The 12,376-nt window shown below is 34.1% G+C and overlaps 1 protein-coding gene across 1 annotated transcript; it reads left to right on the forward strand.

Annotated features, from left to right (window-relative positions):
• The first annotated feature begins 3,871 nt into the window (after nucleotides 1-3,871).
• LOC111921719 (equilibrative nucleotide transporter 8) lies at nucleotides 3,872-6,210 on the forward strand. The gene is made up of 2 exons (XM_023917301.3): nucleotides 3,872-4,580; nucleotides 5,317-6,210. Exons 1-2 carry the CDS (start codon nucleotides 4,085-4,087, stop codon nucleotides 6,009-6,011), a joined length of 1,191 nt encoding a protein of 396 aa, XP_023773069.1. The 5' UTR covers nucleotides 3,872-4,084; the 3' UTR covers nucleotides 6,012-6,210.
• Nucleotides 6,211-12,376: the final 6,166 nt, after the last annotated feature.

The following is a 12,376-nucleotide window of genomic DNA, read 5'->3' on the forward strand; positions in this document are numbered from 1 at the left end:
AATTACTTTTCCCGTCATACTAGTTATCCTTTTACTTAGCCACCACCTTCTATTGCTTCACTTTCTGCTGGTTCATCTTCTGCTAACATGGACAAAAAGGGCTAAACCCTCAACTCCTAGACCTCGAGCTACTAGTTCCTCACATGCTTCACTTTCTAGTTCCTCACCTAAAGCTTTTGTTATTGTTGTTGATTTAGAAGTGGAAATGCAAAAAGTTGTCGACATTTCACTCAACGGCTTATAATTCCTCAATGTTTAGAGAATTTAGAGTTACTCAAGTTAGGCCTAGTAAACCCTCTACGATTTGCTTCTTATCAGTTTTTTGGAGGGACCATAAACATACGAGAGATGTGGGTAACTTTAATAATCCATAAATATTAAGAGGATGGATCGAGCAGACTGCTACAAGTTTAGGAGTTTAGAGGATGGAAAGATTGTTAGGTTTACATATTTGTGATGTGTAGGTTTTAATTTCATGTGATGGAACTACGTGGTTATGCTTTTTTTTCTGTTTTACTTGAATGTTATTTATGGTACTTGGTGCATGAATTTTATGTTATTTGGTACTTGAGTTTTATGTTATCTTATTTGGTACTTGAATTTTATATTATGCTATTTGGTACTTTAATTTTATGTTATGTTATTTGGTACTTGTGTTGATTAATAAGTTCCTAATGGATCACGACAACAGATACATCTCATAATTCTAATATACTTGTACATCCTCTACTTTTGGAAGAGGGGTGTGAAACGAGTGCTAGACAACGATTCAGAATTGACAAGACATGAATTCAAGTTAGAGTTACTTCATCGTAATCCTATACAATGTGTTAAAGGACAACGCATGTCCCATGAATCATTTGTCCGACTATGTGCTCATTTTAGATTAAATTACGCATTAAAGGATAGCAAACACGTGTCAGTTGAGGAAAAGATGGCTATGTTTTTTTTGATGATCGGTCATAACCAACGTTACATGATTATTAAGCGAAGATTTCAACACTCAAAGCCGATGATTCATAAATTTTTTCATGAAGTGTTGGACAAAATGTTGCTTTTCTCACATGACATGATAGTACCAACTTCTTTTAATATGAATCCAAACATTCTGGGACATATTAGGAGAGTACGACGGTTTTTCAAAGGAGCAGTTGGTGCACTAGATGAAAATTTGATACATGTTATTATCCATGCAAACAAATGAGATTTATATAGAAGTAGGGGAAAAAGCGATTGTAACCAAAATATATTGCAATTTGTGACTTCAACATGATGTTTATGTTTGTTTTGGCCAGTTGGGAATCTAGAATATTATCTGAGAATTAGCGAATCTTCATGCACCATTCTCGTTTCGACCATTAGGTAAGTTTATGGTTATTTAAATAGTTTTATCTTAGTTTGAAAAGGGAACGATTTTATTTATTTATTTATTTATTTTTGCATTTTTACAGATGTATATTATCTTTGTGATGCCGCCTATGCAAACATTCGAGGTTTTATGGTGTCGTATCATAATGTGAGGTGTTGGCTTGGAGATTCGCGTCAAAGACGTGCATTAACCAATAAAAAAATTTAACTATGCACATGCAAAACTTCCGAATGTCATTGAGTGTGTTTTTGATGTCTTGAAAGCATGATTCCCTATATTCAAAAGGATGGCACTATTCTCGTGTTCACACAACGAAACATTACCTTTGCATGTTTCACGCTTCATAATTTTATAAGAAGAGAGAGACTACATAATGAGTATTTTTCACGATATGATACAACAAATGTCTAGGTTCGGAATAACAGTGTAGCCGTTGAGGATGAAGAAAATAAGATTCCAACACATGAAACTCCAGCGGACCGTGAATATATGACCCAGATGAAATTGCCGAGCAGTTGATGTAAAATATGGAATGGGATTTATTATAGTTTGGTTCTATGAATTTTATTTGAAACTGTTATTGTAAGAGTAATTTGGTTGTACGGATTTTATTTCAATGTATTAAGACTATTAAATTTTCGGCATTGAAAAACTATTTTCGGTTTATTAAATCAGTTTATTTTAATATTTTTAATATCTGCAACAGCCTGTAGATGTTAAAAAATAAACACGTTTTTTATTACAGTTTGCAGCTGTTTGGTCCCCTCTTCTCTTGCAGAGGATTGAAGAGGCGGTCTGCAGAGTTTATGAATTTTTATTTAATAAAAAAAAAACTTCACCTAAATAAGTATTAATTGAAACTTATATTATATTTTTTTCGACTTAACCTGGAATAACAGTTATAAAGAGACTGACATATATAAAAAAAAAACAAATTAAATGGTCAAATATAGACAAAAAAATAAATAAAACATAATTAGCATAAATATGGATAGCAAATCTGTTGTGAGACTCCTAAATCTTTACACGCTTCCTTTCTAAACAGCAAGAACTTGAATTTTTCTTCCGTCTGTATACCAGTTTTCTAAATTTCACAAGAATTATGGATCATTCACAAAATCAGTACAAGGAATTTACTCTTTTCTAAGATCAATACTTGAAGAATGCCCCCACAAGGATTCGTATTTTTGACGTGTTACCTACAGAAATTGAAAGGTGAAATGACAGGGAGTAGCCTAGAACCATATAATAAAAAGAAAAAGATATGTACAGGGATTAAAAGAATCATGTTCTACAAAAACCCAATGGTCCATGAATCTACAACATGCTTTTAGTTCATACCAACAGCTATTTCTTCCCACTATTCTGATGGTGATGTTCACTTAACACCTTATTTCCTCTCTAAACTTCACCTTTTAATACTCACCTATCATCATAAAAGCTTTTAGTCCCACCTCTACAATGGTCTACAACTCCCAAAACAAAACAAAAACACAAAGTATTAAAGACAAATTGTGTTTGAACAGAGTAAAAGTTAAAGGTGAAAATAAGAATATATGGGGAATATTTTATAAGAAGCTAAGGAATGGACCATATAGACTTCAAGGTGTTATATGATCCGTCCGTAAAACCAACAAGATTCGAGGAGTAAGATTAAAAGGGATCAAAACGACATGTGTTTTTAACAGTGGAATATATAAAAATAAAGACAGCAAATCGTTTGTTAATTACCATCCGTTTACATCCCAACGTGGCACATGATCTATTATCTTGTATCATAAACTCTCAACAATTTCTTGTATATCAACCACTCCTGATTTTAGTGTCATCTGACAATTTAGTATAATTGGAATATATACTAGCTAGTGACACATAATGAGTTAATTATGACTATGATCTAGTATAGTGAGGTTTTGCCGAATGCACTCTTGTATAAGATTAGCTTGATACCAAACACGAAGAATGACAGGGTCAAAGGGATGGTCCCACTAAATTTGACTAAGGAACAATGTGTCTATATGGAGCATTTTAAGAACCTTGTGATGTATGATCTTTTGGTGCTTGATGAACATTGTTGCCCATCTTCTATAAATGGTGACTTGCCTTCTAAAGATTTTAGAAGGTGAGGCACCTTCTAAATATAATTTTTTGTAACTTATGTAAAAATGTCATTTCGTCCTTTTTATCCATTTCATGGGTACTATAGGTGTATATACTAGAGATATATATAGCACTATATATTGGCTCTCCGAAGAATTTGAACACCCCACGGCCAAATTATACTTTAAGGAAAGTGAAATTGTTCACAACATAAGATATTGAGGAACTAGGATTATCTATTAGCCATTTTTCCTCTCCCCTTATTTCTAACATAAACTAAAAGATCCAAAATAAGTCAATACACAAAAGGGGAATTTCCTTTTGTTCGCTTTTTAGTAAGACATTGATGGATTGTGCCATAGAAACAAACTACAAGACACCATATAACAAAAAGATAGATTTTACAATTCACATCACCTCGAATTAAAGGCGGATTTCCAGCGATCCAGAAATAAAGAATAGAAAAGAATCTTTCTTTTTACCTTTTAAGCCAACCTTTGAAGATTACCTTCTTTTTCTTTGGTTTCACCACAAAAAAATCTTTCCAAGGGTCTTTGCTTATATAACGTCTAGTTCTAAAACACAAAGCCAATTAAGAACACAAAAGATCCCAAAATGGAGAATTTTAAGAGCAACCCCGATCAACATGAACCAAAAGATACCTACAAGATAGCTTATATAATCCATTTCTTACTTGGTGCAGGCAATCTACTTCCATGGAATGCTTTAATCACAGCCATTGATTACTTCGGTCATCTTTACCCAGAAAAACACGTGGAAAAAGTGTTTTCGGTAGCTTATATGAGTTCATCACTTTTAGTTTTAATTATTATGATTAGTAGCAGTAAATTCAGCAGATTGATTACCTTTCAAGTGAGAATGAACATGGGATTTACAATGTTTGTTGTGTCCCTCATGGTAACTCCAACCATAGACTGGGCTTGGAAGCCTCAACCGAATGAGAAGTCAAATGCAACATTTTACACAGTGGTTGCATCAGTTGTGATGTGTGGGTTAGCCGATGGGTTGATTGGAGGGAGTCTTGTGGGGTCCGCTGGAAATTTGCCCAAACGATATATGCAGGCTGTTTTTGCTGGAACGGCTTCATCAGGTAAGAAAAGGGTAATTCTTGAAGAGTTTTACTAGAAAGATATGTAGAAATCAGTAAAGCTTAGTTTAAAACTAGTTTTGAACTATTTTAAGTCTTTTTAGCATATGAAAATAATGCTACAATAACATGACGACCTATTATCAATAGCATGGGCTTGCTCTCAACAAGAGGTGATCTAGGGTGGATTTACTTAGCGCGCTTATCAGTTGGTTTTGGTGCTTAAACTGATCATATAGTATACATCAATAAACAATGTTTTTAGTATTTTAACTATGCTTATTATGTGAAAATAGTCCTATAATAGTATGAAAGACTTTCAATAAAATAATGTTAAAGATATTAAGCGACTTATGTACTATTTAATGTGTTAAAATAATGCTACAAAAAGGAGATGATCATAGTTTCGAGTAATTAATAGTGTGATCTTGTTTGTTATGTATAATAAAATATACTTCAATGACCTAATATAAAAGACAAAAACGGGAAACGATCATATGACTAAAGGACCAACTTTTAAACATTTATCATAAATTTATCACTGAAAAATCCTTAAAAGAAGCAATTTAATAAGTTCTTATTTTGTTATAAATGTTCAAATTTTGATTTGACCATTCCAATTTTAGTCATTTTTGCGCTTAGCCTTAAAAATACTATTGCTTTATTTTAAGTATATGCTTACATGAATGACTTACTATCATCTATGACATTCGCTAACAATTGCAATCATTAATCTCAGGAATTTTAGTCTGCTTTTTGCGAATTATAACGAAGGCATCACTCCCAAATGATCCACAAGGGCTCAAGAAAAGTGCACATTTATATTTCCTAGTCAGCACACTCATTCTACTAGTGTGCATGGTTTTCTGTCATCTACTATACAAGTTACCAGTCATGGAACACCATTATAAATCACTACAACAAACAACTTCCAATTCCACCATTAAATTCTGGGAAGTAGCAAGAACGATTCAATGGCCCGCAATAGGAATATTCATCATATACACCGTAACTCTATCAATTTTTCCAGGATTTTTAGCAGAAAACATTGAGTCAACCCTCCTCAAAGACTGGTACCCGATAATCTTGATCACCATATACAATATTTCAGATTTTTTAGGGAAATCATTCACGGCAATTTTTGTTATCAAGAGCATTGCTAAAGCTACATGGGGGTGTATGGCAAGGTTGTTGTTGTATCCACTTTTTACAGCGTGTTTACATGGACCTAAATGGGCTAAAAATGAAGTGTTTGTGGTGTTATTGACTGTAGTTTTGGGGTTTACCAATGGGTATCTTACAAGTGTCATTATGATTATGGCACCTAAATCAGTGCCACCTTCGGAATCGGAAATGGCAGCGATTGTGATGGCTTTGTTCTTGGGATTAGGGTTGGTTTCTGGTTCTGTGCTTGGGTGGTTTTGGATCATTTGAAGCGGGGAAATGGTAGTCTATGTGTGAATTTGTGATTAATGTTGTATTGACAACTCATTAGATCGACATGTGAAATTAATGGATTTTATATTTTTATATTATTAAAACCCAAATCAAAGAATATGAGATACTTCTACAAATTTGTTGGACAAAACTTAGAAGCGGAGAAATGGTAGTCTATGTGTGAATTTTTGATTAATGTTGTATTGACAACTCATTAGATCGACATGTCAAATTAATGGATTTTATGTTTTTATATTATTAAAACCCGAATCAAAGAATATGAGATACTTCTACAAATTTGTTGGACAAAACTTAGAAGCGGGGAAATGGTAGTCTATGTGTGAATTTTTTATTAATGTTGTATTGACAACTCATTAGATCGACATGTCAAATTAATGGATTTTATATTTTTATATTATTAAAACCCGAATCAAAAAATATGAGATACTTCTACAAATTTGTTGGACAAAACTTTGAAGCGGGGAAATGGTAGTCTATGTGTGAATTTGATTTTAATATTGTATTGACAGCTCATTAGATGGACATGTGAAATTAATGGATTTTATATTTTCATATTATTAAAACCCGAATCAAAGAATATAAGATACTTCTACAAATTTGTTGGACAAAACTATGAAGTTGGAACTACTACAATGATTCTTTTATGTTTAATGTCTCATTCAATTGGAAGCACTAACCAGATATTTTGTTGAAGAACAGAACAAAAAGCAATAAGTAGAACATGATCATCCACTTATTTCTTATCATAATTTATCCAATCAAGTTGTTTGGGCAACCACACTTCACTACAAAAGGTAGTGATCCTACTGATTACATAAGCATAACGAACTTCTTTCTTTATCTTGAAATAAAATTGTGAGTGTTACTTGAATTTCAAGCTCTGTCATTCATATACTTGCTTAAATGTTTTTTTTTTTTGAATAAGGACAGAGAAAATATATTGAACTCTTTAAAGTTTAATGAGTTCCCGTATCATAATTTAACTTTTCATACAACTCTGTTATTTTTTATCTTAAGATGCGTTGAACTCGACAAACTTTAATGAAAATATATTTTTTTTTTAAACTCTACAAAGTTCAATATAAAAAACATAATCATTTGTTATGAAACCTAATTTGTGACATTTATTTATGGGTGAAAAAGTTTTCTTTTTCTATTAAAAACTCTAATAGCCATTGAACTCCTTCATGATGATATCTCATAGTGTTTGTGTTAGATAATATCTCCAATTGTACCTTAGTTGTTCTTGAGTTGTATTTACTTGTACATTTCTTGTAACTTCCTTGTACATCGTTTGTATTTACTATTTATTTGTCTTATCAGATCACTCAAATCATTATGATTTATCATTATTACAAGGTATCAACCGTATCCCTTCCACAATTTTTTCTTCCCCTTCATCTTTTATAACATCCAAATTTTCAAACCATTTTTTCATTTTTAAATTCATATAAAAACATTGTTCATATAAACCATCTCAATAAAATCACAAATGTCAAATACATATCATCCTCAAATATCAGTGTGACCCAAAATAAGCAGAACCATAAACTGCATGTGAATATGCACAATTAAACATTCGTCTTCTCGCGATCCTCAGAAGTACCTGAAACACATTTAATCAAAATTTATGTGCACGAAACTTAGTAAGTTCCCCAAAATATCACATACAACACAACACAAAATAAATAGCTATGGGTTATCAACAACCCAAGACACTACATGAAGTCTCAGTGGACAAACAACACCCCTTGTGGGTTCTCAGCTACCCTAGAGACTACACGAAATCTCAACACACACAGTAACACATATGACAATAATAGCACATAGACCAACTAGTCATCACACACAGGTAAGAATAGTGATGAGACTCACATCGAATAGATGACTGATAGAACTCACACTAGAACTGCCGGAACTAGACTCTGCCTAATAGTTACACCAATTAACTCTAATTAATAATTAATGTAATTTTCCATACTCTAATAATCCCAATACAAGTCTAATCCACATTTAGGACAAAATACCGTTTTGACCCTTCAAAATTCTTCACGGATCCACTTACGACACAATTGGTCAAAATTCAATGAAAGTCAAACTGCGACCGTACGCACAACGAATGCAACTCTATGATGGGCATAGAGTATAAGGCAGGAAGGGTCGAGTTTGCAGCTAGCTATATTGGGTGTAGACAGAGTTACGCACGACATACTTCGGCTAAACCCAAAACTCAACTTTAAAGGTCTTATTCATTAATACACTTTACCCAAACCACAGATCTGACTCTAAAAGGTGTCTTAATCCATAAAGTCTCTTACTTTCTGCCTTTGCATGGCTAAAGAGAGCTTAATCCCAAAACCCTAACATTTCATTTCACCAAAAACTCCAAAACTCATGCATAGAAGAAAAGAAAGGACCAAGTTAATATTTTTTATGACTCTAATCACCATAAAACTTCTGAAATGATAGATCATATGCCCTAGTCATACTCACAATGATCAAGTTTTTGGAACAAAATGAACTTAAATGCAAGTGTAAACAATATCTAACAAAACAAGCTCCAATGTATGAACTTTATACCTTCAAAAGATGAACAAAGAGATGTAGATTATGTATCTAAAAGCTTGAATGCAACACCACCTCTTGAATGATCTTCCTTCACTACCAAAAATACTCAAAAATCACTCTCAAGCTTCAAATCTCACTAACAAGAGCTAGGGTTTCGATTTTAGTGTTTAGAGGAAATAGAGGCTCGTCATAAGAAGGTCTAAGGGGATTAAGATGTTTAAATTGGGGACACACACTTAAAAATTTAGGGTTTAAGGTATGTACGAGTATGTCCGGCATACCTACATGTACGCCCAACATACTCCTTATCTTCCACGACTTCCAAGCTGACTTACGCCTAGTGTACAAGGCTGGTACGCCCAACGTAAGGATGTTATTTGCAAACATTTAAAATATAAAGGATTGAAATGTAAATACTTAACATCAGGCGTTACAATTCTCCACCACTTGAATCAGACTTCTTCCTTAAAGTCAGCCTCTACGAAGAGATCAGTATAATGCTCTCGCATCCCATCCTCGGGCTCCCAAGTCCACTTAGAGCTTTTCCGATGTTGCCATTAAACTTTGAATAAATTCACTACCCTGTTCCTCAATGTGTTCACCTTACTATCCAGAATCGTCACCGCCCTCTTCTTGTAATTCAATCGACCGTTGACCTGAAGGTCCTCCAAATGGACCACAACCGTCTTATCGGCTACAAGTTGTTGGATAAGGTGTCTAAGTCCATAACTATATTTGAGATGTACTTGACTCGACCGGGCTTGGTCCATTTGGGTTGCACTTCACCCGAACAATTTACATGGATAATCTTTTGAGAATAGTATAAGTTATGATTTATTAGTATATTATAAGTTCTAATATATTAATAAGAAATCATATTATTTAATTAGTATTGATCTAGAATTAATTTAGAATTAATTTAGTGATCAAAAGTATTACTAATTAAGTATGGACTCTTTTATTTATATAGTGTGGGCTAATGCTTATTTAGAATGGGCTAGGCTTGCATGGTAAGGCCATGGATAGTCCATAGAGCTTTAACCCACAGATCTCATGGAAATGAAGAGTCATGGGTATTAAGGTTTACATGGATGTGAACCTAATCCACCACACTATATAAAGGAGTCCTTTGCACTTGAAATCACTATAGAGAGAGTTTTTGTGTGTGAAAACTAAGAGGGCCGATTTCAAGAAAAGTGAAACTATTCACTTAAGTTTCCAAGCTTTGTGGTGATTTGTGACTTCCATTTGAGGCATCCACATGATTGGTGCTAGGCTCACAAACTACAAGCAATCAACGTCTACTAAAAGTTATGTAACTCTACTAGATTATTATGTTTTAAAAGTTCCCCATGCCATGCTAGTTAGGTTAAGAACCTTAGAAAAACAAATATGTATCATAGTAAAACATAGATCCAAGGTTTCTAGGGTTGCATGTACACCATAGGAATGTTAGAATGATCAAAATCCTTCAGTGGTATCAAAGCCAGGTCTGTTTGTTTGATACTTGATGCAAAATTATGAAAAAACTCAGTTTTTATGCACTCTATAACATGAACTCGCTGAGTCCATGGGGGGACTCGATGATTCCATGAGAAAATTCATCCTACTCGTTGATTTGGTTCATGCACTTGACAAGTAGGAGCCGTAGAATGTAGTTTTTTGAGTTCTGCTACTGGAAAGGGACTAGAAACATTACTCTAAACTGTTTTGGTGTTATAAAACATTTTTTAGATGGTGTAATGGTTATGCTAATCCATATTCAATAGCTATTATCAAAATTTCAAGTTTTATATGGTTAATTTTATTATTCTTGAAATTGTTGATATGCATGTTCAGGAACTTATGAGTTTAGAAGATCATAGGAATTATTTGTAACTTGCTTGTTAGTTTAATTCTTGATCATTATGTGTTTTAATGGAATCCATAATTTGTCCTCAAGTTATTGATTACCAAAAGTCATTTTTTAAACATCCATTAAAGAAACACATATGTTACATAAAATGAAAAGTCTCTCATTTTATTAAACCATTAACTCATAAGTTATGAAAGATGAAAAGTTTCGAAAGTTACAAAACTTGCCCTCAAGTTTTGGAACATGTAAAGTCACTTTAAAACTTTAGTTCCAACCCTTCGAATTTTAAAAGTTAAAATTTGACCATTTACTTTATAATATTATAAGTTTAATAATAATTAAAAGTATGATGAATATAAAGTAACAAAATGTTTTTTTTTTTTATAAATTCCCAATCTTAGTTACTCTAGGAAAAATGTGAATAAGGTGCTAACCCATGAAATTACACTTTGCACTTTGATTAAGTCGTTAGTGGAGCGTGTGTGGTTAACCGGCACACTAACCTGGACTTAACAAGGTAGGCAAAGGGTGACTTAATGTTTATCATAGTATCGATGGAGCGTGTGTGGTTATCCGGCACATCAATTGAGGGGTAAATATTAAGGGTACTCAGTAATTTGCATGGTTACTTCACACCTTGTTTTGTGATCCTCGGCATCCTAGTCACAAAACTTTAAGGGCACACTCGATATTGAAACATGTCATTGAAAAGTTCAATGAATCTCAAAGAATCTAGGAGTTTCAAAACCAATTAAAACCTAATAATTCATTAAGTTTTTCATGGTGGAAATTGGTGAATCATCATTCACCTATCTTCAAATATTTTATTGCTTGGATTACGACATCCCTCTTCTAAGGTATAAAATATTATGTTGGGTCCTAGCCTTAATATTACATTTGGGTGTTTTATTAAGGACTATCTTTATATCTAATCTATACTTGTCTTTCTTCTTTTCAGATTTCTTCCAATAATGCTGCTTCTGGCTCAAACCCTACCAGCTCCTTCTCGCCCATGAACCTTTGTGGGAGAGTCATCTTTGATGGATCCAAGTTTATGGATTGGATCAGGAACATCAGGATGGTCACTCGGTGTGAGGACATGGAATATGTCCTCGACAAGGAGCATAAGGAACTTGAGTCGTCTGCTACTCCTGAGGAGATCGTTGAATATCAGGCACATGAAAGAGGTGCTACCAAAGTGGCATGCTTCATGTTGGCCACTATGACAGCCGAACTCCCAAAAGTCCTATGAGGACTACCATCCTTCTAAGATGCACCAGGATTTGATGGACCGCTACCATCAGAGTGCTCATCAAGAGCGATATTAAATCATCTCCTCCATGATGACAACCTGAATGAAGGTTGGTGAACCCATCACAGGCCATATGCAGAAAATGCAAAGGTATGTGGACCGTTTGTTGAAACTGAATGTGAACTTCCTGAGGAGTTGGAAATAGACATTATTTTGCACTCCTTACCCTCGTGTTATGACCAATTATGTATGACATACCAGATGAACAAGGAGGAAGTTACACTCAGCAAACTTCAAGGACTCTTGAAGACCGCATAAAGTGTTCTTAAGAGTAAGTCGGTAGTTACCACTCCTACTCCTACCGTGGCTCCTGTCTTGGCAATCGGGCAAGGCAAAGGAAGGAAGAGGAAGAACCCTTCAAAGGGTACCAAGGGAAAGTCTCTTGATGGCTCCTCTTCAAGTGGAATCAAGAAAGGTTCCATCACTCCTTCTACTAACCCTAAAGAGTTTGAATGCTTCTATTGCCATGAAAAGTCGCAGTGGAAGCGAAACTGCCCAAAGTACCAGCAAGATGTTAAGGATGGGAAAGTGAAACCCAACCAAGCAGGTACATACACTATATTTTCTAATAATTCACCCCATTCTAATTCTTGGGTCCTTGATACA

This window comes from Lactuca sativa, chromosome 5 (genome assembly GCF_002870075.4).
Source record: "Lactuca sativa cultivar Salinas chromosome 5, Lsat_Salinas_v11, whole genome shotgun sequence".
Taxonomy (NCBI): domain Eukaryota; kingdom Viridiplantae; phylum Streptophyta; class Magnoliopsida; order Asterales; family Asteraceae; genus Lactuca; species Lactuca sativa.

What these genes read in the sequence shown, in the direction of transcription:
- LOC111921719 (XM_023917301.3), top strand. Translation starts at nt 4,085, where the DNA reads ATGGAGAATTTTAAGAGCAACCCCGATCAACATGAACCAAAAGATACC. An exon ending in TGCTGGAACGGCTTCATCAG is followed by an intron (nt 4,581 to 5,316) that starts GTAAGAAAAGGG and finishes CATTAATCTCAG; the next exon opens with GAATTTTAGTCTGCTTTTTG.